Genomic DNA, 25739 nt, shown 5'->3' on the forward strand with positions numbered 1-25739 from the left:
TTAATTTTGATCAAATAAATTTTTCAATTATCACTTAATATGATAAAATATGGGTCAATTGTTTAAAGTAGTACGCGTCTCATGGATAATTTTTCAGAAGGATTTTCTCTGAAGTTGCAGTAGTTCAGATTATTCTTTTAGTGGTTTTAATATAGGTAAACTTAGGAACATTCTTTTGATCCCATATTTCTTCACAACACTGTACTTTAGGCTGAAAAGGTACAGAAAAATCGTTGAGATGGAATGATCCAAAAGTTTCACCCACTAAATGTAGCTGATTTTCATCGATTTTCCACCCATTCTGTCCATGCAACGTTAGGCTAGAGCCTTGAAGTGCCCCAATGCCCTATTCTCAAGTAACAAAGTCACTTTTTTCTCACATTTAGCTTTAACCACAAAAAAAAATGTCTCATAGAGCAGATTTTTAAACTATTCAATATCCAACTAATTTTAATTGACTTTTTTCTCCCTCACTGGAGCACACTATGGGCGATAAACCACTCCGTTCTTCAGTTAGAACATTCCCAGTCTCACAATTTATTTTTGTGCCAATTTAACACTTAATTAACCTTTCACAACAATCAAAAGTATTTAATCCACTTTATCAGTTCATCACTATAATTATTGCACTTATCAATGAATTCATTAAAATTGAATTAAAATTAGAAAATTGAAAAAAAGATTCAATTGATATGTCGATTAGTTCACAATTATAGATCATCACTTAGCGGATTGCCAGTCAATGGGTGGGCTTTTTAAAAGTTTCAAGGGTTCTTTTCCCGTTTGTCAAAACTATCAACGTATCTTCCTCTCTCTACGAGTTCAACTGGAGATATGAGTGCACAAAGTCGCGCCTTTTAATCAATTGCCATGGAGTTGCTTCAGTTGTTAACACACAGAAAATTTTGTGCGAAGCTTCTGCAATGTAGTGGTTAAGCACTTTAAACCACACACCGCAGAAAAAAAATATCATTGTCAATTTATTCCACATTCGGAATACCATCATTTTGGAGACTGTTTAGCACGTCTACTCTCTCCACCCGCGGACCAACCCACATTATGAATATTAAATATTATCAGTATATTCGACATTTCAATAATTTTCATGTTAAAACATCAAATATTGTTTCTACTCAGCGGCGCCTCAACTTATCAATTAGTATTTTAATCATACACTATCAGATATTGAGTTATGTTTCTATATTGTCTCGCTTAGAACGTGAGTGAATTTCAAAAAGTCAACTTGCGGTTTTACAAATCATGTTTTCTTCAGTATTCCGTCGCGAGAAAAGTAAGATTTCCTTGTATGTAATGATCAATAAATAGCCACACCAAATTTTTGGCAATATGTGATTAGAATGGCTAATGCAAACATTCAAAACAATTAGGCTTGCAATTAGGCTACATTGCGGTCTATTCCAAAACTAGAATAACTATGAATTCTTAGTCCTTCCTTCTTCATTGATGAATTCTGTACCAAGGGGTGTGTAATCCAACCAAATTATAAATGTCTCTGTATTGTCCTCTCAATATTTGACCATTTTATGCATAAATTCGCACTTTTAATACAAAACGACGAATAAATTGACTTTTATTCATGAGAATGCTAATCATATTTCGTGTTTGGACAAAATCTTCTTTATTTTCAGTCAAATTTGAATAAAAGTCAAACTTTATTGAATGTTAAATTTGTGCTAAACTTGGACATCTACTCAATGAATCGTTTATTGCTATTCCTAAAATTGCTTATGTATTCTGCGAAAGGATGTTGCAATAATTCTTTAAGATTTCAAATTTTATGATATCTTTCTTTATATATCACTCTTTATATTCTGTGGCACACATTTCAGTTACTTCTAACTCTTTAGTTTGACAAAAATTTTATGACACAGTAGTAGTACGTTAATTATTTTGTTATAACACGACAAAGTTTTAAACTTTTTTTGTTTCAAGTTTTTCTGGCGTTCAAAGTAGGTAAACTAAGGACAAATTCAATATTTTCCAAGTTAAAAGAGATCGAGCTTTCAATTTTGTACCATAGCCTTCATTGTCCTTTTTAAATTTTTAAAGCTTTTAGGATTCAAGCATGGAATACAAAAAGTAAGCATTTATTTAAATAATTTTTTTTATATACTTTTTTATATTTTTATATTTTTTTATATTTCATTAATAAGAGCTTCCTGAATAATTTGAATCTGACAAACGCGAATAGGGTTTTCGTTTTAGAAGGATTTACAAAAGATATAAATATTAATTTGTAATTTTTTTTTATATTCCACTCTTTAGGTTCTTATCAAATCTATGGACTTATAAACTAAAAAGAGTGACAAAAAAAATGAAGTTGAACTCTAATAATTTTAAATCAAACGCAATACAAATTATGAAAAAAAAATATTTTGAGATAATAAATCTAACTCGTCAGACTTTTTAATAGTTTTTAAGTAGGTTTTCCTTTTATTAATCAATTTTATTATTTAAAATAAATTTATGATTAGGAAGAAAATTTTTGAGACAATCTAATAACAAGATAACCATGTTCTAAGAAGTTAATGCGAGGTAGGGGCAAGTGGGGCATCTTTGAAAGTGAGGCACCTTTGAAATTGGGATTTTTGCTATATTTAACCCTCTAACGGTGTTTTCTTTAATATGCGAAAAAAAGTTCTAAAACAATGTTTTCTAGGATAATTATAATCCAATAAAGTCGAAAAAACCATCCATTCTTCATTATCTCTTTTAGTTTAGGCGCTAGGTGAAAAAATATAAAAATTTTTGAAACTCTTTTTGCTTCTAAAATTCACATTTTTAGTTTTTTCATATTTTTTGAATAAAATATACAAAATAGAATGTCACATCTTTCAGTAAAAAATAAATTTATTTTAGTCAGATAACTTTAAATCGGTATTTTTATGGAAATTGGAAATGAGTCTTTTTGCACAAATATTTTTTGTTGCTTTTTCTCTGACCTGTTACAAAAAAACTGGGAATAGCAATAAAACGAAGAGTCAAAATGAGTTCAAACTTTCAAGAGATGTTTATAAGACTATTACGGAGGACACTATAGCACTTTTAAATAAATAAAACCTTTATTGTCGCTGTAAATGTGATTTTTGTGAAGACCGCCTATATATTATATATGTATGTCATATATTATATTTATATTTTATGTGCATATTAGCTTAATTGCACTTCAAATTATTTTTAAGTTATCATATAACCATCCCAAAGTTCAAATTTGATCAGGAAGAACGTATTTAAAAAAAACATTATCCTGACCAATTTATTTGACCAATTCAATTTTTAGTACCTTTTTCAATTTTAGTACCTTCAGAGTTACTGAACTTTGACCTTCAAATTAAAAATAACGATTTTTTCGGTGAAAGATGACTATGACTATTAAATATACTATATTAAATATACGATGACTATTAAATATTAAAATCCTCCAAGTGACAAAAAAGATTTATCTTAAGTGTAAAAATTTGAGTTAACCCTTTAACGACGAGCAAAAAAAATGAAACTGATAAACAAATTCAGTAAAAAATCTTACATCTGGCCTTAGAAAATCCAACAGAGTCTGATTCGGTGTATTTTTTGTCTCTATGGACGATACGGACAAAAATAGTTCAAAAATTTAAATAATTTTTCTGACAATACTAATGAATGGTAATTTTCACTCTAATGAAAAATATTATGTTTGACTATTGTAGTTTCTTTTCCCAAAACGGTTTTGCTTAACCCATTCAGTCAATGTACCAGATATACTTGAGATAGAATATTCATATTTGGGATTAGTTTCCTACAGATTAATAGATGAAATTTTTGAAAAGAAAATTTTTTTATCTATTATGGGGGCGCGGGGAGCCCCTGTTAAACACACGTCTTAACGGTCACTGAATTTAAATTCTGTGCATTAATTCATTACAAACTCTACTGCTTTAGATAGAGTAACAATCCAAGAAAACAAATTGGTAACTATAATTCAAATCAGGAAAGGGGAAAGAGGCCAATTTTAACAAATTCGACGAGATGTCGAATTTTCCATTCGCCATTTTGACCAAAAATTCTGCATGACCTTCCGCGAAGCAAGAAAACAATAACAAATGCATTCCCATCTCTGTCGGACTATTTTTCCCAAGAAATTGAAGAACTAAAGTTACCAAAAATCAATTCCCGACAGTTATTCGGATAAAAATTGCCCAGGAATAAATCATCTAAAATCACTCAATTTGCGTATGATGTATAATACCATGGTAAGGAATGGGTTAAAGAAAATTGAAAGTATAAAAAAATAATTAAAATTAATTTTCATTATCAGAATTTAAAAATTCATAATTTTTTAGATTAAAAATTTACTATATAGCAAATAGCTGGAGCCTTGCAAAAAATATCCTAGATTCCTTCAACCTTCTACTTTGCAATTACGTACAAACATAAGGAAAAAATAACTTTAGGTAGTCAGGAAAAATTATTTTCTTTATGGGACACCGGTGTTCCAATCGTTTTTAAAGGGTTAAAGCTCTGATTTAAAGTGTTGTATATTGCAAGCTCTCCTAAATATTTTTAGTATGTTTAATACCTAACGCACAATAACTTTTGTTTAGTAAACATGTTTTTGACATTTCAATGAGAGTGAATGAGATCTAGATCTAGATCTAGTCATCTCGCTCATTCTCATGGGAAATTTTGAAAACATGTTTACAAACAAAAGTTATTGTGCGCTGGTCATAAGAATTTAAAAAGTCGTCGGAACTCGGAACCAGTTAAAAATAAAAGGTAACTTTCTTAAAAGCTTTCTTTGTCTTATATATTAGAACGAAGTCCTAGATAGAATTGTAAACACTCGAGATCTCAAAATGAAATCTCTCGGATTTTTTTGCAATTTTATACATTTTCCAGAAACTTGAGAAACCGGAAAATATGTTTAAATTGTATCTTAATTATTTATGCTCGATATTGTGTGTTGTCATTCGTATAATTAATTTTAGGCACACAACATTAAAATCCATAACATAATGCAATCTTAAGTTTCTTCACCCCTCGATTTCAATTCAATTTGCATACACTTAGGCGATTAATAGGTTAAAATTCAAATTGTTTTATTATTCATCATCTATACAAATGTTACAAAATTAAATAAATTATATACATTATCTCTCTTATAGTCTTATAGAACTATTTATACAGAAAATTGTACAAAATATAATTTCACTCATCATACTAATTTGTATTAGTATGAACCTGTTAGGAATTTGTATTTGGTTCTAATCACACTCATTTTGTGCGAATGTCCCTTATTTTCCATTTTCAACATCTTCTGTACTGGCAATTTGGGACTTTTTCCCAAAGTTCTCTCCATCCTCGATGGTTTCAGGAAGTGGAGCACCTTTGGTTTCAGGCAGCAAAAAGGTTAGAAGAGCACCTACAATTGGGACCGTTCCAAAGATAACAGGTGGCAACCAGGTGGCAAGACTGATGGCTCCAACCACAAATGGAGCTAACATGCTTCCAATTCTGGCAATCATGCTCGATGTACCCATGCCAATATTCCTCACGACGGTTGGGTAAATCTCACCAGCATAGAGATAGACGGTGGGAAAGGATATGCTCATGCCAATCATGCCAGAGGATGCTAGAACAACCACTACGACGGCGCTTCCCTCCGGAACAAATGCAATGGCCAAAATTGACACACCACAGAGAGCATTTGAGGCAATAAGAGTGTATTTTCTACCCCATGCCTTCATGCAGTAGATACCGAGAACAGTTCCGGGTAGAGTGATGGCAGCAGAAATGGCTACATTGGTGAAAATGTCTCCACTCATGTGTCCAATGTACTGGGCTACGCCGAAGAAGGCAATTCCACAGACAAACCTATTTAATTAATATCAGTTAGTGATATTGGTATAATGAATTGTTAGTTATCGCTATTACCAGTTGAAGCACATGACTAAGGTTTTTATCCTCATATTTGGTGTTCTGACTAAATCCACGATATTTCCCCGGGACATTGGTGCATCATCAGTCTTGGACTTCATTGCAGAATCAATATTCTTGCCAATCCCATCCGTTGGCATTTTGTTCATTTCAGCAGCTTTTGTGAGTATCTTGGTGGCCTTATCAATTTTGCCCACGGCAATTAACCATCTTGGGGACTCTGGTATGAGCCAGTAGTAGGAAATGAGTAAGATGGATGGAATGGAAAGAGCTAGTTGCAGATGACGCCAATCTCGGATGAAGTAGGCAAACACGGGCAGTGTTAAGTGACCCAAATTGAAGGGTATCTGGTAAATGACAGACAACAATTCACGCCACTTTACACCAATGATCTCCATAATGAGGACGAAGCTTGTGAGCATAGTTCCTCCAGTTGCCAGAGCCGTGAGGAATCGTAAAAAGCAGAAGAGCCAAAACCATGGAGCAAAGGCTGTTGCTACGCCAGTAACCAATTGGATAAGAACAGCAATAACTAAGGGACCACGACGACCAAATCTGCAAGGAAACAACATTTAAATGAAATACATTATAAATAAAATTGCTGAAAATGCAAAGATTTATTTTGCAACACTTACTTATCAGCCAAACTGCCAAAGAGCACGTTTCCAATTAGGATGCCCAGCATGAAAATTGTCTGAGAGGCATTAGCTAATTGACCTTGGGAACAGATAAGATTCCACTGGCTCGAAATGGTCTCAGTAAAGACGGATCTGTCGAACTCATGACCAACACATCTATTGTCACACTTATCCAGGGTTCCGTTGAATCCTTCAGGCTCAACACAGGTATAATCCATTGGTGGGGCCAGAAAGATAATGCTCATCTGGAATGAATAGACTCTAGTTATGTCCAAGAAGTTCAGCATATAAATCAATTAATTCTTTTAGAATGTTATGCTTTTGAGCCATGGGCTTTTTTATTATATCTTTATTACTGTAACCACCAACAGAACAGAACTAACTGAAATTTGAGGCACCTTTGAATTGGAACAGCTTTGAAATTGGGCTTTTTCTCATATTTTTAAATAAAATTGGGACTTGCCATCATATAATTTAACTCCACAAACCATTTGTGATTTTAATACGGTATTTAATACTGGCTTTAGACCTGAGGCTTAGCCAAATGGCTTAAATCATCGAATTCCTTATCAGGCAAGACTTTTTATAAAATTTTTGCATACGATTGGATATTAAGGGAATAATATCCATTAGATTATGAAAAATCAACAAAATTGTTTGTTATTTTGATTTTTGAGACCTTCGGGAACTGGGCTAAATCTGCAGTCTGATGCCTGTATAACGGTCCATGTGATTTATTCTCTGACACTCAAAGTGAAAATTTTTGATAGAAAAAAGACTAACAGTGAGAAAATCTAAAATTAGTTTTCAACTTAAAACTCCTTCAGATGAAAAATTCATTCTATTTGCAGGAAAGAGTGACCATTCCGTAGGATGAGGAGATTGAAAACTCCTAAATTTCCAAAGGTCAAACTTTTCAATTGTTATAAGTATTTTTGTGATAAAAAATCCTGGTTTTTAGATTCTATGATAATAAAATTATTCTAAAAAACAACATAAACTATTTTGATTAAACACCGCACTGTAAAAGAGAATTTTTTGTATTTAGCTCATTAAATTCCTTGACGTCTTTAAAGTGTTAAAAGAAATTACCTGGTGCCATGCAACGGGAAATTTGAGTAAACATATCGTGACAAAGACCATGAGTTGCCACCATCCAAATCCCGAAATGGATTTCTGAATTGGATCACTCTCCATGGTTTTTTTCATTTCATCTGCAGACACTGGAAAGAAAAAAAAAACATGTTATGAGAATGGATGCTAAAGTACAATTTATAAATTTGATTTGATAAAAAATTGCATAAAATGCTTATGAATGAATTTTCTTCCTATATTCTTTCTGGTATATTGCGGCAAATGCAATAACCTTTTGTGACCTATGACTTGAGAGATTTTTGTACACTTTTGGAGTCAATAAATCCTATTTTTAGTCGCTCGATGATTGTCAGGGTCATAGCCCAGTAACCATACAGAAATATAAGCAAAACAAGAGGTTCATTTTATTAAATGCTGCAGTGTGGGTGATAATTTAAAATGTCTTTTAATTACAGATATCATTGGCAATTTTAAATGGAAACACATTCTACATACATATATTAGATGCTTTTTGTTTTCGTTTGAAATAATATGAACTTTCTGTGAACTAAAAAAAACCACTTAGTTAATCATGCTAATTTAAACCATACGAACAATATTTTACCGCTTGTATCAGCAAATCTTGTAACAACTTAACTTCTAACATTTTTACGACTACTTTTTAGTGCATATTTCTTTCAGTTCAATAACATCTTGCGGAAAAATACCGACCGCAAATACAAAAACCTAATTTTCATTTTTTTTTAAGAACATTGAAACGAATTTCGAATGTTTGTTAGTATTTTGGTTGGAATGCTTCTTCAAAGAACCCACCTCATAAATTTTACTTATCAAACTCTTATTCTACACTGAGAGAAATCCGAAAAAGTTAAAATAACATTCCGAAAATGTTAATTTTACCCTGCATTATTGATCCGAAATTGGTGTAAATATTATGCTTTTCAAGTGTATTAGGGGTTAAAGTTACCCTTTTCCATGTTAATTTTACCCTTGAAAAGGTGTAAAATTAACATTAAAAATGTTGATATTTACACCTAAAGGTGTTAAAGTTACGAGGAAAAAAAGTTAATCGCACCCTATTTTTTTCTCAGTGTACTACCCATATGCCCTCTACATACAAGAGAAATTTATGTCCATATTGAAACAAATTGACTACGCTTTTGTAGGAAAACTGCCAAATATGAATAGAATTTTTTTAGTGTGGAGATGCCATTATTCTCCACAAAAATTTAAAATTTTAAAGTTTAAAATTTTGTGTAGTTTTTAGGTTTTCAAAAATTGTACACAGTAAATATTTATTGGCTGTTTTATGGCCAACGCACAATCACTTTTGTTTGTAAACATGTTTTCAAAATTTTCTAGAAGTGTGAGCGAGACAACTAGATCTAGATCTCACTCGCTCTCATTGAAATGTCAAAAACATGTTTACTAAACAAATGTTATTGTGCGCTGGGCATTATCATAATTCTCGTCGCAAATTTCGAAAAATATGCAATTTTTGTGTATTACACACTAGAATAATTTTTACACACTTGATCAAAAATCTATGTAATTTTACACAAAAAGTGTAATAAGTACACAATTGATTATAATTGTCGTGTTTGTTACACCGTTTACCATTGCAAAAAAAAATGGTATCAGACATTTTTAGATATAGGGAGAAGTGGGGCACCTTTGAAATTGGAATTTTTTCGCCTTTTTAAATAAAATTGAGCCTTATCATGATTATAATTTACAGGTGCACAAACAGATTGAAAAGCTAAATTACATTATGATATGGCTCCGTTCCACTTAAACATGGGAGAAAAATCCCAATTTCAAAATTGCCCCACTTCCTCCTACACATTTCCCTGCAGGAAATATCCGTGTAACATTATGACAATAATTGTAAAGTAAACCAATGATTGTCGTTATAATCTTTTTTTTACTGTGTATAGGCAGTCTATGAGATGGTGTTAAATGATAAGATCTCAATTCTAAACTGAGTCTGCGCCCCTTAATAAGAACATGTGGCAGATAATGGATAGATTTTGAAAAACTAAACTATTTCCAATTACACTTCTTTATAAATTGAGATTTTATTCTGAATAATCTCATTAGTATTTGCGCTGCGATTAATTTACGCTTGTATGATTCAAAAAATTACATGTGCTTCTTGAACAATGTTAAAGTCTTTTTTTCTTGCATATGGGCTGTTTATTTAATTAGCATTTAAAAGAGCAGAGTAATGGGGAAAAATGGTTGAGGCCAGAGTGCTTATTTGGCTTTTTAGCACCCAAAATTTTCTTCACATTGTTATTAATTTATTAAAAAGCATTGCTTCTTAATTGTTTCCACTTTTGGCATTTAATTCACTCTTTCGGAGGGAATTCCTTCTTTATTCAACAATATATCAATATATATATTTTTTTAATGGAAAATTTGCATATGGGGGATTTTCTGTATGATTTTGCAAGATAATTCGCGTATTTCCTCTGACACCCTTAATCTGTAACACGAATTGTTGAAGCTCATGAATATCAAGCGTGTCGAGTTTATAATAGGCAGAAAGTACGGCCGTGATAGAGACCTTGATACGAATTTAAGTTTCATGCTTGATTTTACATTTTTACACCATTAGAGTGCAATGGCAAAGTTATGCTTTTTATGGCTCCCTCCCTCATCATATTAAACTTGATAATTTATGTCATACAATTTCAATGGCTTTAAGATTGTACTTCACACTACATGTTTGATTTATTCTTCAATGCGGAGAATGTAGCAAAGGTAGTGAATGCATTTTCTCTTTGCAAGAAAAATGCTCTGAATGTTAAAGTAAATGTTAGTGTTAAATCGATAATCGCAGGTTTATATTCATTGCAGCACAAATTCAACTTACTATTGAGGTTGTAAGTACTTTTTCTCCACACTCAAAAGGGGTTTTGCTTGTGTGAACAAAAGAAGGAATTTTCCACACTGATCCTTTTATTTCCTGTTGCAAAGTCACACTTTAATAGAAATTCACTTTAAAAATGAAGGATTTTAAATGCCTCAGTTTGAACTAATGTTCACTCTAGACTTTTAGGGATTCACAGCATTAATGTTCCTCACTAAATTTTTGTGGCTTGAAAAATTCCAATGAACTTGAGGAAAAATTAGAACAAAGACGTAGTTATTTTTCACTGGGAAGATCACACAACACTTATTATTAAAGGATTTGGTGACTACTCCAGCAGCAATTGTGTTTTGCACTCGAAGACGGTTGAATTCGCTGTGATAACCATTAGAGGATGAACGCGAGATTTTATACCAGACTCACAGATTCGTGGCTCAACATGCGAGAGTTTTTCCATCGCGTACTGAGCGCTAAACCGCGCACTACGTCAGTAAAATCCCAACTCCACTACCATAGTATCTTTCACCAGTAAAAATGTATAGTTGAGTTTTTGCACGATCCCACACATGAATACTTAAGTTTAACGGCCAGGAAGAGTGTAAACGGAAAATACCTCCCAAAAATGTCTCAAATACTATGAGTAATATTCTATAAGAAAATTAAGGTTTTTAATTGGCAATAAAAGTGTTAAAAACCCTCAAATTCGCCTCAAACCAGATCATGGAAAAATCCCATGCAATTTTTGTGTAAAATCTCATAAATTCACTTTTCAGTATCTCTTACTTAGTGTATTTTTATAGAAATTGCAATTGTGCAAAACTTACAACCAATATTGAGATGCTGGCTTTTCTTTGGAATTTTGCGGGAATGGACGGAGCTTCTTTTGCAATTGTAGGGAATTCCGCGATAGAGATGCATATTCTTACTTGAATTGAAATATTACCTAATTGAGAAATACCTGTTTGTCGGCGGAGTAAATTTTCAAATGATCATTCAATCTCGCTGCACAGTCAAATAGTTAAGATATAGACTTGAATTTTTCAAAAAAAAATTCTTTGTTTGAATGTCAAATCAAAGCTAAATAATTTTATTATTTTATCTAAAGTTAGAACCAATTTAAGTAATTAAATTTTACAAATTTATTTACTACATCTTAGACAAGTATAAAAAAACTACAGACTATTTTTAAAAGAAAAATAAGTACCATTTTTGTTCCTTTACTTGACTTCATGATGCTAAGTTTTAAAAATCTAAGTACAGTGGGACCTCGATAGAGTCAACCCCCGATAGAGTCAATCTCCAATAGAGTCAACAGCTATTTCTTTTACTCTAGAGTCATAGTTATGTCATAACGAAAAGAACGACTATCAATCTCTTCTTTCAGACAATAAAAGTTTTAAATAAATTCTAATTAATAGCTTTAATTGCATCAAAATTTTCTACAATTAAATATCTACCAGAGCTCTTCTAAAAAAAAAGTGAAAAAAGAAATCTTCAAGACACCATTTCCTTATCTTAACATCGTGGATGAACTTCGAAATTATCACATGGATAATAATTTTCACTTAAGATACTTACTAGTAATAAAAACATTCCTTAATCTTCAACTTTTGCCCAAACATACGACTTTTTTGGACCAGAGGGTATAGAATTTATGGGTTTAGTAAATGAAATATTCGTGTTAACAATTGTCTAGTACAAACATAAAATAATACCCCTTTATATCAAAGTTTCACATTTTAATTGATTTTTTTCGGACTCCGATAGAGTCACCGAATCTATGGAGTCAACAGGCCTGGAAATAATTAGTTGACTCTATCGAGGTCCAACTGTATATAGAATATGTTTTACTTATTGATAGCTTAAACGCCAAACGGTAAGAGATAGTAACTTGAGGCTTTTGAAATACATTTCATAAATAGATCTTTTAAGCAGAGATAAAACCTTTACTTTCAGATGAAAATTCAACGCTCGGCCTATGGTTTTTCCATAAATAATTCCGAAAATTGGTTCAAACAGTTTTGTTTTTAATATAAAAATTCGTCATTGATTCTAGTGTAACTACATACTTTGATAATTTTCAGGATAACAGTTTCTTAGTGTAATAATATTTATCTCGAATTTAATTAAAAAGTAAATTTAAAAGAATTATTATTTATTGCAAGAAATTACTAAGACGTGATTTTTACGTCAAACCAGACATATTTCATGATATTATAAATTTTTAAATTAAATTTTGGAATTAATTTAAATGATATATCTATAAAAAAATCTGTACTGCAAAGTATTAGGATTTTTACAAATAGGACAATTTATCTATGTAACTATGTCTTTTTGCTATTACTTCACATTTTTATTTTTACTCGTATTTTTCAACCAAATACTCTTCCTTATTAAGGGGTATATTGACTAATAAGCTAAATATTACTACAAAATAATATACATTTAAAATTACTCCACTTCCGATTAGGATAAAAAATTATCAAAATTAAATATCAAAATTAATGAAATATACAAAATTTGCAAAAGTGTATCTAAGATTAATCCAATATAACAGATAATCAAGAGCAAAATCAACTAATGAGCACTTCGAAAAAATACACAATGAAGATAAAAGTAGAGGTAGTGTACTCATGAACCAATTTTTAGAATCAGATTAGTTTTGAAGCCAACAAAAATTTGATTTTGATTGGATTATAGTGGGTGAGATTTTTAAGAATCTCACCTATTATATTATATCACTCACTTCATCAGAAATCAAGGAAATAATTAAATTCAATACACTGTAAAGTGCCAGATCTTGCTAATTTCTTTGATCCTAATCTAAAAACTGCAAAATATTATTAACGAATTTTTGCATAACGAAATTTTCTTTGATTGTTCCCTTTGGGTTTGACGATTATGACAATCTTTTATAATCTGATCAGGATATCAAACTTTATTAGTGCTTAATATTTAATTTTGAAGGCCATGGTAAATTCTTAGCAAAGGAAAATTAACAAAAGTTTATTTCATATTATTACTGAAAACATCCTTTTGACCACAACTTCAAAGACAAGAGTTTTAAAAGTCTTTTTCCAAACTACAGTAGAGCCTCGCTATAGATCATATGTGGTTCCAGATTTGACACTTGGGTCGCACTATAGTCCATGTCATTTTTTAAATTTATCAACGACTTTTAGTATTGAAATTGCTCGACGACTTTCACTTTCTTTGCGATTGTTGTACTTGTCCTCGCTTTCTTCATTATGGATCACAATTATCACAACTACTCAATAAAGTTTCCCAAAAATATTAAAATAATTATGATAACATTGCATGTCGCGTAATAAAAAACATAACCTAACTTAAAATCAGTGTTTTGAAATCAACGGTCGATAAATTGTGGACTATAGAGCGATGGCCTATAGCGGGGTTCTACTGTACAAGAATTTAATACTTTTTATTCAATAAAATTTAATATATTACTCACCAACAATTTTGTTACATTCTTTTATTAGTTTTTGTAAATATGACCTTGTTTCAATAAAATATGCCTAACTATAATAACTACTTCTATTAAGATGATCTACATCATTAAGAAATTCTACAAAATAATTATAGAAAAAAATATATAGGGCCTGATTCTCTCATTTGGAAAGAGTTTTTTTTTTAGAATTTAAGGTTATATTTAACCTAACCTTGGAAAAGAAAGTCGTCTTGTAATAAAAATTCTAAAATTTAAGTTGCAATATTTAAATTATTTAAAAATTTGCAAGCTTTTTCTTAAATAAACCGAATAAGCCAAAAAACACTTAACATAGCTAGGATTATGTAAAGATTTTTATTAGAAATGAATTTTCATTTCTTTTTTACGGGACTGTTATATCAGTTTGTTTTTCTAATTTTTGTTATGGTTAATTCACTCATTAAAATTCTGTGAAAGTTTTGTAAGGCGAACTAACACATTCTGGCATCCATAATAGTTTAAAATTTTAAAGTTACCTTTCATATAACCTAAAATTTCTTGAAATAACTTTACTTTAATATAGCTAAAAAAAAAGAGACAAAGTCTATAATTATGCTTAACTCTTCTGCATCTACGCTAGTTTTTTTCAATTTGATGAAAAAAATAAAAGATTGAAAATAATTTGATTTACTTCCTTACACGTAAGTTATTTTTTATATTGTTCCCATCAGGTATATTGCAATTTCACTCGGCTTTCCATTCCGCTAATTCGTGTTTTGGAATGAATTTCTCAGATCTGTGTAAGATGCGTTAGCGTAAAGCTGACACGTGCATCATCACTTTAAGTAAATCTTCTGTTAACACGATTTATTTATATTATTTTTCCAAAATACGGATGATCCGCATGATCTTATTTTAGAAATTTTTATCTATACAAAATATAACCATTAAAAGCATGTGAATTATTTGTCTATGACTCATACTTTCGTCTCGAAGTCAGACATAAAATCAAATGATGTAGGTAGACATTTCTAAATGCTTAAACTAAATGTAAAAGAGTACGAATGGGATTATTTGGGGAATCCCTGTACGTTGAAATACCAGCGTGAATAAAATTCCAATTGTTACAACATTACGAAATTGTCACAAATTATACAGGAACATAAATCTCAAAATAAATTGTCATGTTTTTCTTTTCATACTTAAACTATACGTAACTTATTTTCCAAGATGATGAATTGTTTTTAGTTTATAAAAATAGAACTATACATTAATCAGAGAATTGTCTAATAAAAAATAAGAAAAAACCAGAGCAATGAACTTTTTTCTTAAATCTAACATCCTACGTCCTTCTGATAAACTTTTCCTTATTGACTCTTTTTTCCCTCTCTTTTACTACAGCTATATTCTCTCGACCTCAGAGACATTTTTAGTGATAATATATGCGTTTATTAAAAACACCAAGAAGAAGCTAAAAATTATCTCTCAAGCTAGTAAGAGCAAAAAAGATTAAATTTTTCTTTACTGCACTTTTTTACTTTTCTCAATGGCAAATTCCTAGTCACAACAAAAATATCTGGGGAAACCTTTAACTATGTTTTTGCACATTATGAAAAGAACCATAAATCAAACAATATCACTCAAAATCCGGATTAAAGGAAGAAGTTTGCTGGAGAGGTCTCACATCCAATTAATTTGGAGTGATTTCTTCTGCATATGAGAGGACTTGGAGCGTATAATTGCTCGAAAAAGTGAAACATTCTCTGGGTCAAGAGATTATCAATGAAGCTGGGTAGGAGGAAAAGAAATGGAATGAATGGAAATTTTTATATATGAGAAATTAATTGAGATGGAGTATGATGTAATGATTGGATGCTATTTAGTAGAATAAATTTCATAAAAATACCTTGCTTTTTGCGCTTTCTCTCAGATATCTTCATCTCCAATCCAATAGATGTTTCCTCCGAATCTGATATATTCATATTGTTAGATATACTCTTACAACTAAATATACTTATAGAACAGTATAAAAATTTTGAAGAGTTTTCAGAAAAAAAAAATCCGTATGAATCGTTCAACTTTTGAGAATATACTGAAAAGATGATGCGTTATTTGAAGTTTCAACATGCTCCTCATCTCAGATTATGCCATTAATTCATATCAATATAGGGGAGACATTGTATTATCGGAGTATGTCCACATATATAAAATGCTTGAAATGACTACTTCATTCTGGAAATTGATATCAAGTGTTTCTATCACCGCCCGACCAAAGCTCAAAACAATTTCTGTGATAATCACATAATTTTCCAATTTAGTGTTTTACGTATATGATTGTCTAGTTTAAAACATCAAACATGCTTTCACATACAAGCTAGAATATTAAAAATTACCATATAGGATCACGCACGAGGTCTTAAGAACGAATTAATGCACATTAGAGTGCGCGCGAAGTGTTATATATCGATAAGGCAGATTAAGAATCTTTCAAAACAAACCACGTAATTTAAAATCTAATAATTAGGAATAAGATTGGAAAATCGGATACTTGACAGGATATCAAGATAATTTATTTTAAATCCAGCTATATCTAGCTTGAACTACCTTTGATTTGTTCTGTGACTCAAACAAAATGACTCACTAAATAGTTTGTGCCTTTTAGTATGAATACCGCTATTTAATTAAGAGTTGTACAATATTTAAACTAAATTGGTAAGTTATTAGCAACATTTAGAAATATATTGTAGGCATACGCATCGGACTCCATCCATACATAAATAAATAAAAACTTCCATAGGAACTCGCAAATGTAAACAAGATGAATAAATTCGCGAGAATTCAGAAAAAAATTCTATACGTTTGTTATTCATTCATCCATCTTTCTTGTTTTTAATATTGAGTTCTAGAAGGTAAGTTCGTTTCCTGTACCAAGTTAATTTTTAATGAGATTACTTTCCACTAGAAATTTAACTTTTTTAGTAAAACATTGTAATATTATTTTAATTTTACGTGTTATACTGATTATCGAATAATCGTAAGAACATTGTGGAAACTTTGTTTTATCACTTATATCTAATTTCAAAATTAATTCTAATTTTTCTCAAATCAGTAAGGTAAATTGGAGTAGAGGTGCAAAATTTTGAAAGGTGTGAAGTTAAATTGATTGTAAAAGAATACAACATAGGGTAGAGTCAGCCCTTTTGGTCATGTAAGCACTTTTGGCCACCTAAAGTAAAATCACATTGTAAGGCAATTATGAGTTTATTCAGAACAGGAAAATGGGTTTTATTTCGTGACCTCTAATCTAACGAATCAGAAAACCATATTTGATTTTGTATCGACTTGATTAATTCTAAGTTATTGAAAGAAATTCTCGACAAGGTAAACAATCACTAAAAAAACAAGGGATTCTTAAGAAACTTTTTAATGTTAAGAGAAATTGTTTTGCGTCATTTCATATTTTTGATGAAAATATTTGATGTTATTCAATGAAAGTCCATTTTTTAATTAACTAAATTTTATTGTGATATCATCCTTAATAAGATTTTCTAACAAATTAAATGAAAATCGGATGTGGCTAAAAGAGCTTACTTTTTTCGGCTGTGTAAGTACTTTTGACAATTCATTTTCTCATACATTTTACACGTGGTGCACCTCGCGGATTTCAGTAAAAACGATCGTGACTTTTGACTGATTTTTAAATCAAATAGAAAATGTGCAAAAAGTTGTTTAAAATACTCAAATAATCACATAAAATTGATATTAAATAAGAATATGACTTGTGCTGTGTATTTGCGAAAGTCTTCGAAAGCTATTATTTCTTCTGTTATTTTATTAAAATTTTACTGGAAACAAGTGGGCAAAAGCGCTTACAATGTGGCCAAAAGTACTGAAACATGCATAGTTGCATAAAATGCATTTTTCACTAAAATATCCAAAAAAAATTGGGAATTCTCTTGGATTATTAGGATGAAATGGCTTTAAGGTATATTTGTACAAAATTTCATTTTATTTAAATAAAGATTATAAAAATTACAAGCACATGAAACTTTAAAGTGGGCAAAAGTACTTACTCCACCCTAGATAATTTACCATTGGTTAAAGGCTATACATAAAACTAATCAGGATACTACTCTGAAAAAAAAAAAAGTTTTGTCAAGTGGACAAATATCCTGTTAAAATTTTAACATTTTGATTGAGATTTGACAAAACTTTCCATATTTCCTATTCCTATATGCCCTATATGGAAGTAGGGGAGACAGGGGTAGATTAGCCAGCAAATGAAGCTTTTTTTTCGCGAGTGACTTGTGAAAAAATGATAAGGTTTGTCTAATGCTTTAATGTTTCATAAATAGCATTAGGATATTGGCTATATGAAACAGTGTAGTTCAAAGCTCTAAAATCCTTGACTTTTTCTAGATAGGATAATGAAAAAAGTATGATACATTGGCTACACGTACCCCGGCCTGGGTAGATAAAGCCACTTCTGGGGTACTAATTGCCAGCAGTTTTCCAGACGAAATTTCAAATTGGAGATACCAAATATTGTTTTACTTGATACACTGAAGCCCACTGATGCTAAATATGTCACTTAATTTTAATGAAAAAGGCTTTAGCAGGCTTTTTTATGATATTTTTGTAATTGCGACAAAATTGAAGCAAATATCCTTAAAAAATCTATTTCTCAAGTTGCTCATAGAAATGGCAATATTGCTTGGAATATCAATAGTAGTTTTTCATCTAACAATTATCCATGTAATTAGTGAAAAATCAATGATAGTTTTAGCCCGCCACGGAAGAGTGGCTACAATTGCCCCGAGGGCTGTTTCAGTGTTTATCATCTTATATAAAAAAATGGATAATTATTATCCAAGTGAAAAATATTTTTTAATTAGGTTTATTAAACCAAAAACGAGGTAAAACTATGAAATCTTGACTAGAAACTCAGAAAACCAAATGCTGGGCAAAAAACTGTAACATTAAAACTACAATTTTATACCCATTTTATAAAAATGCTTCTAAATTGTAGGATAACAGGATAAGAGTTATAAATATTTCTGGGAATATGGGGATGTGTTCCTACTTTCATTAAAAAATACTTTGCTCGATATACATTTTAAGAAAAACGAGAAAAATCCACTGACCAATTCTACCCCTGGCTATAGGTACCCCGGTCTCCCCTACATTCTTTTGAAAATCTTTTCTTGTTAATTTGACAAATTTTTTTTTAGAATATGAAATGAAGTCAGTTTAACAAGGAAATTAAAATTGTGTCACTGTGCAGTTTTTTACTTGTCATCGACTGTAAAAAATCTACACATTTCCTGGGATAGATCTGCGCATCTCATTTTCAATTATTTACACTGCAATTGACTGGAATATTTACAATGAATAAATAAAAATACAAAATATTCAAAATGATGTCAATTGAATTTTGACCTTTCCTGATATTTTACGAGATAGCGGGATTAAAGTTTATCATTTCTTTTTAAATTGTTAGATCAATTGCCTTTGATCAATGTTATGTCAATCTTTTTCCAAATACCTCTCCCCTTTGTTAACCCTTTAACGACGAGACAGTTTTCGCTGACCGAAAATCAGCAGTAAAAATGAAACCGATAAACAAAATTAGTAAAAGGTCTTACATCTCACTTGAGAAAATTCAACAAAGTCTGATTTGGAGTATTTTTCGTCTCTATAAACGATAGGAACAAAAATGTGGAGCTCAGAGGCAAAATGACACATATCCTATGGCTAAAGCATAGGATATGTGTCATTTTGCCTCTGAGCTCCACAAATAGCCAAAAATTTAAGTAATTTTTCTGATGATTCCAATGACTGATTTCACTCTAATGAAAAACATTATGTTTGAGTATTGTAGTTTCTTTTTCCAAAACGGTTTTACTTAAAAAAAATTGGAACTAAAAAATAAATAAAATCAACTTTAAATATGAGAATTTAAAAATTCGTCATTTTTTAGCTTAAAAATTTACTATATTGCAAATTGGAGACTTGCAAAAAATATTCTAGATTTCTTCAACCTTCTTTGCAATTCCGTACAAACATTAGAAAAAAATAACTTTAGGTAGTCAGGAAAAATTATTTTCTTTATGGGACACCGGTGTTCCAATCGTCCTTAAAGGGTTAAAAGAAATTAGAAAAATTAACCCACTTAGACAATGTACTAGAAATTATGGAGATAGAATGTTCATGTTTTAGTATTATTCCTGAGATTAATATAGATGATTATTATAAAAAGAAAATGATTTTATCTATTGAGAGGCCGTAAAAACTCAATATTAAACGAGCGTATTTATGTTAAGTGAAATTAAATTCGTTGCATTACCATTATAAAAGTTTTTCATATTTATATGTAGGGGAAAGTACTCTCCCTTCGAACGTTCATGCCTTCGAATAATGGGAATTTCTTTTACTTTTCCTAAGAGATTTCCACATGATTTTCATATAATTATCAATAATTGATTATAAGCTAACTAATATTTAATAGAAATGTTTAAGTTTCTTAGGAAAACTTAAAGAAAATTCATATTATTCAAAGGCATGAACGTTTGAATGGAGAGTACTTTCCCCTAGTGTAACTATCTAAGAGGAGAACTTATCAACCAAAGTTCAAATCAAGAAAGTGAATAAAGAAAAATATTATCAAAATCGACGTAATGTCAAAGAAACAACCATTAAAAAATATTTCCTTCTACCTTTTTCGAACTATTTTTCCCGCGTAACTTAAAAACTGAAACACCTAAATATCCTTTCCAAGATACAATTTGTATATAAATTGTTCAGAAATAAATTATCCAAAATCGTCAAGTTTTCGCTTAATATAAAATACGATGAATGCGAATGGGTTAAGTCGGTTAAGTCCGTTAAGTCATACTGATCAATCTTAATTATAAAAAAAGTTTTAAATTCAAAATAAAATGCAATTATAATGTTTTGAAAAAAAAAAAACAATGCAGTAACTGAATTAAGAATTATAAGTATTTGAATTATTTACTTTTTCCACAAATACAATACTTTTTAAACTAACTTAATTTCTACTAAAATTGTTGAAAGATCTGTAATGAACATTCCCTTCCCATGCCAAGTTGACAAATCCTTAAAAATAATTAAATTGTGATAATCTTAACAATTTTCTTTCCTTTCATTTTTCTACAAATAAATTTTGGTATTTGTTATTTTTTTCAAAGTACAGTGTTTTTTTTACTTCATCATTGTCTTCACGATTGCTTTCTAGTATCAGATTTTCCGTTAAAATCAAAATAATACCGAAGATACCGAGTCTCGAGTCTCGATCCGAGATTCTCGAGATTCGTTAAGTTTGCAGTTTCGTTAATTTTTTGAGGCACCCTGCACTTGTCAAAAGTGTTTACACGTGTTTAGCAAAAATATCATGTCCCTTCTCAGAATAAAGTAAAAAATATCAAAATTTGTGGGATTTTCCACATTTTTATCAATTATTTCTTCTTTAGAAAACCCACGACGAGGAAAGGAAAACAGGTCCTCCTCAACAGAGAGCCCAAATTGATTGAAAATGTGAAGAATACGCTGATTTTGGAGGGTCGGAAATGTTCAGGAGAAATAAAATCTGCACTGAAAGATCTCTACCATCTGAAGAAACCTCAGGCCAAGTGTTTGTCTCGTCAAAATGAGATTACTCCGTTTGACGATGAGATACCTCTGTTGCAGCTGGCACAGAAGAATGAATGCAGTTTGTTTATGTTTGGATCTACATCCAAGAAACGTCCAAACAATCTCATTTTGGGCCGCCTCTACGAACAGGAGCTTCTGGATATGGTAGAGCTAGGCCTTGTGAAGTACCGTGGCCTGCAAGAGTTCAAGAATGAGAAGATATCGTCAAATGTAAAGCCTTGTTTGGTGTTTAATGGGCCAAAGTGGACCCAAAGTGAGGAACTCAGGCGTCTCAAGTGCCTCCTGATCGACGCTTTCCATCGCGAAGCTGTGGACAATATTCGTCTCCAGGGAATGGAACATGTGTTGAGCTTCACACTCACTGATGACTTGACTGTCCTCATGAGATCCTACAGAATTCTACTGAAGAAATCTGGACAGAGAACACCTCGAATTGAGTTGACAGAGATCGGACCGGCCTGCGATTTTGTAATCAGGCGCACAAAGATAGCTTCAGAGGATTTGTACAAGTTGTCTAGGAAGAGACCCAAACAGCTGAAGCCGCTGAAGAAAAAGAACCTCTCCACGGATGTTTTCGGCAATAAGCAAGGTCAGGTGCATGTTGGCAAGCAGAATATCCACAAAATACAAACGAGGAAGGTGAAAGCGCTGAAGAAAACAGCAGAAGAAAGGAAAGCTGAAAAGAATAGGGCAGAAACGGCTGTAAACGGAGAGGGCGAATAAATATATTTTTATTTTGCAATTTTGTGGATTTTGGATCAGAACAATGCATTTGAATTTCCCGCTCCGCATATGGCAAAGAGTCTCCAGAAATTTCTGTTAGAGGTCGCTAGTGGACGGATGTCGTATGAACTGTCAATTCTTGGAAAAGTTTTCTTCAGTCTACGAAAAATTTTTGTGTTGAATGGTTGATTCCGGATGTTCCTGATTGTGGGCGTGAAAAGATTCTCCCTCCCCGCACAAATTGTTGTATTGTGATTGATTTCCTGTGTCTCTTCTTGTATTTAGTGTGTGCGATAAAAAAAAGTGGCTAAATTCATGATTAACTCAAGTGTGGTGCAAATTTGAGATGCCTCTAGCCAATTCAGCTTCGGATCCATGGAAATGGAAAGTCCAAATCAATACAATCGTCGCGAACGAGGTAAGATCTATTTTGCCATCTGCACTCTCTTCTCTTCTTGAGAGAAAGCAGTAGAAGCCAGTTCTTTTGCTAAATTTTCCCGCACATAGTGTTTTTGAGTTTGATTTTGTTTTAGGCGGTGACATTTTCCTTTCTCGGGATTATACTGTTGTTATTTCTATTTATTTATTCTTTCTTTGTGTTTGTTCTCCCTCCTCTCCTTATTTTTCATTGATCCACTGAGTTCTGTTATGTTTTTAGCGCATTACATAAAACTTCACTAAATTATCTTTTCGTGTGTTCAAACATCCATCATAATTCATGAGGCATTCAAGGGGAGAAAAAAAAACTTCATTGGCACACGCATACCATCCGGGAGAAGAGTGTGGGAGTGAAGGAAAATAAAGCAACAATTGTCTTTCTCGGCTCTCTTTACTGCACTGCAATCCCCAAGTATTATCTTCATCCACCCCAAAAGGGAATTTTGCTGTAGAACGCGGATACCCTTCATGATTCGTTATGATTGATTGTGGGATTGGTGGATGGTTGAATTTCCGGAGGAATGAATGAGAGTCGGTTTCTAGTATTGTCTGTGCTCTAATAGCATTTACCTATACACAGAAGCTTATACCTTTTACTAAAAGCTTTCAAAGTTTTCGCACCAAAAGCCCTGGTAATTTTACAGGATACATAATACCCGAAATTAGGTAACAGAAAGTATTTAACAGTAATATCAAGTTCAAAACTTTAATACCAACATCTTGACCTTGTTGACTTTAGTAAAAACTTCAAGAGGTGTTATGTGCTGGATACACCTACGGCTTAAGCCGAGAGACGGCTTACAATCAAAGTAATGATTAGAATATATTCACATTGGCTTCCCAATAAAACTTAGCGTAACGTCGTTATCACACTTGCACATTAAAATTTTAATGTGATTCACATTAATTGTCGCTTGTGAGCGTCCAAATATGTTATTTGTGTCTTTGAGTTACTCAATATTTGGGGTTTTTCTATTTATTAATAAAGAATTGGACTTGGCCTGGAAAAATAAGTTTAAATTTACCTAAAGCATAAATATTTTTCACATTAAAAAATTAAAGAGAAAATCACATTAATTTTTCGCATTAATACTATAAATCAATTTATATCAAATTTTGTGGGCCAAGTCTACCTTTCTATCAACAAATAGATCAAATTTTGAATATAAAATGATTCAAACACACAAATTACACATTTGGATTCTCACCAGCGACAATTAATGTGAATCATATTAAAATTTTAATGTGCAAGTGTGATAACACAGTAAGTGTACCAAATTTCGGCATAGTTGCATGCAACCGTCAAAGTCGCAAGTTTGAAATGTAATATTTTTAATAGAAATTAATTTTTTTTGGTATTTTTTAATAAGGAGTGTTTCTTGGAACCTTGTAGACAGTTCATCGTCTTTATTTTTTCTAAATTCACTCTTAATCATTTTCAAAGGGAATAAAAATGTAGACATAACATTTGGTGCCCTATTTCGGCCACCTCCATTCTCATATTTCCATGTCCTCCCGGAATTCTTTCAAATTCTTTTTCAGATCATCGTGCTCGTCGAAGCGACATTTTTTGTTATTTTTTGCATTGTAAATTCTCTAGAGTATGCAAAACCTAAAAATTCATGGATATTCGAAGAATAAAAAAATGTGGTCGAAATTGCAAGCTGGCCGGAATTTGGTACACTTACACTAAGTCTGTCTAAAGAGGGCAGTACATTGTAAAATCGAAAGTCTCAAAATAGACTCAGTCTGATCCTCGATAATATTTAGCCCGTAAAATTTTACGGTTAGACCCCAAACTCACAAATTAAGTGTTAAGGATGAGGGATTAGAGGCTATTTGAGTAAATTTCCTTTACTTGATCTTAAACTGTCAAATTATACGGGATACATATCCCTGATGATCTGACTTATTGAGAAGTGGAGAACATTTGACTTGGGACAGATTTGAAATTGAATTATTTCTCCTATTTTTAAATGGAATTCAGCCTTATCGTTATGTATTTTAGATTCACAAATTATTTGTGGAGCTAAGTTATAACGTGGTAAGGTCTAGTTTCATTTAAAAATAGGAGAAAAAAGCTCTATTTTAAAACAGTCCCTATCTATTCTCCCTACTCTGAAAAAAGTTTTGTTAAATGAACAAATGGATTTTGTTCAAATTTGTAAAAAGAATGTTATTTACAAATTTGACAAAACTTTTAACAAGATTTAGTTGGCCGCTGATTTGGCAAAACTTTCTCATATTCTGTATGGCAGAACATCCTTTTGACAAACTTTTCTTGTTAATTTGACAAAACTTTTTTTTTAGAATAGCCTTTTTCGCTTTCATACCAAAAGGCTAATTTATTGTTTTGAAATCAAATTAGCGTGCCCGGGTAATTTATTTGAAGTTGAGAACACTTAAAAAACGTTTAACCCTTTAAGGACCATTGGAACACCGATGTCCCATCAAGAAAATAATTTTTCCTGACTACCTAAAGTTAATTTTTTCTTATGTCTGTAGGATAATAAATTGTAAAGTAGAAGGTTGAAGGAATCTAGAATATTTTTTGCAAGTCTCTAGCTTTTTGCTATGTGGTAAATATTTAAGATAAAAAATGGCGAATTTTTAAATTCTCAAATTCATAATTAATTTTATTTATTTTTTTATAAAAACTACAATACTCATACGTAATATTTTTCATTAAAACGAAAAAAAAATATTCATTGGTATTGTCAGAAAAATTACTTAAATTTTTGGGCTACTTTTGTCCCTATCGTTCATAGAAGCATAAAATTCACCGAATCAGACTCTATTGGACTTTCCAAGGTTACATGAAAGACTTATCATTGATTATGTTTCTCAGTTTAATTTTAAAGTTTAATTTAATCGAAAAGGCTTGGGAGTATGCAATTCCACTCTATGCTTGTTTCAT

General features: G+C 31.3%; 4 protein-coding genes across 8 annotated transcripts in view; 2 read left to right on the plus strand and 2 right to left on the minus strand.

Moving 5' to 3' along the window:
* LOC129800909 (organic cation transporter protein) overlaps positions 1-821 on the minus strand; it is a 45106-nt gene extending 44285 nt beyond the window's left edge. The window contains exon 1 of one of the 2 annotated variants that reach the window (XM_055845666.1): positions 266-821. The gene's annotated coding sequence lies outside the window, so the exon portion shown is untranslated. The remainder of the gene's footprint in view (positions 1-265) is intronic. The other variant, XM_055845660.1, reaches the window with a different exon arrangement.
* A 4254-nt stretch (positions 822-5075) lies between these two features.
* LOC129801144 (organic cation transporter protein) lies at positions 5076-16080 on the minus strand. Of its 2 annotated transcripts, none has more exons than XM_055845913.1 (5): positions 15897-16080; positions 7665-7795; positions 6570-6817; positions 5932-6489; positions 5076-5871 (listed from the first exon to the last, which is right to left on the minus strand). In XM_055845913.1, exons 1-5 carry the CDS (start codon positions 15970-15972, stop codon positions 5292-5294), a joined length of 1593 nt encoding a protein of 530 aa, XP_055701888.1. In that variant the 5' UTR covers positions 15973-16080; the 3' UTR covers positions 5076-5291. The 2 variants fall into 2 exon arrangements, with proteins under 2 accessions (XP_055701888.1, XP_055701896.1); XM_055845921.1 differs by lacking the exon at positions 15897-16080 and adding an exon at positions 10546-11055.
* A 5286-nt stretch (positions 16081-21366) lies between these two features.
* On the plus strand, positions 21367-22404 carry LOC129801329 (ribosome production factor 2 homolog). The gene is made up of 2 exons (XM_055846256.1): positions 21367-21421; positions 21481-22404. Exons 1-2 carry the CDS (start codon positions 21402-21404, stop codon positions 22382-22384), a joined length of 924 nt encoding a protein of 307 aa, XP_055702231.1. The 5' UTR covers positions 21367-21401; the 3' UTR covers positions 22385-22404.
* Positions 22405-22520: 116 nt separating this feature from the next.
* Positions 22521-25739, plus strand: part of LOC129800773 (ribosomal protein S6 kinase 2 beta) — a 47302-nt gene continuing 44083 nt past the window's right edge. For 2 of the 3 annotated variants that reach the window (XM_055845406.1, XM_055845423.1), the window contains exon 1: positions 22524-22802. In XM_055845406.1, the coding sequence (XP_055701381.1) occupies positions 22760-22802 (43 nt within the window). In that variant the 5' untranslated portion in view covers positions 22524-22759. Of the gene's footprint in view, positions 22803-25739 lie in introns of all 3 variants that reach the window. The other variant, XM_055845431.1, reaches the window with a different exon arrangement.

This window comes from Phlebotomus papatasi, chromosome 1 (assembly GCF_024763615.1).
Source record: "Phlebotomus papatasi isolate M1 chromosome 1, Ppap_2.1, whole genome shotgun sequence".
Lineage (NCBI taxonomy): Eukaryota > Metazoa > Arthropoda > Insecta > Diptera > Psychodidae > Phlebotomus > Phlebotomus papatasi.

Coding starts and splice junctions, on each gene's coding strand:
- LOC129801144 (XM_055845913.1), bottom strand. CDS start 15,972: ATGAATATATCAGATTCGGAGGAAACATCTATTGGATTGGAGATGAAG. Junction 7,796..15,896: donor GAGAAAGCGCAAAAAGCAAG/GTATTTTTATGA, acceptor TTTTCTTTCCAG/TGTCTGCAGATGAAATGAAA. Junction 6,818..7,664: donor TTCCCGTTGCATGGCACCAG/GTAATTTCTTTT, acceptor TATTCATTCCAG/ATGAGCATTATCTTTCTGGC.
- LOC129801329 (XM_055846256.1), top strand. CDS start 21,402: ATGTCCCTTCTCAGAATAAA. Junction 21,422..21,480: donor ATGTCCCTTCTCAGAATAAA/GTAAAAAATATC, acceptor TTTCTTCTTTAG/AAAACCCACGACGAGGAAAG.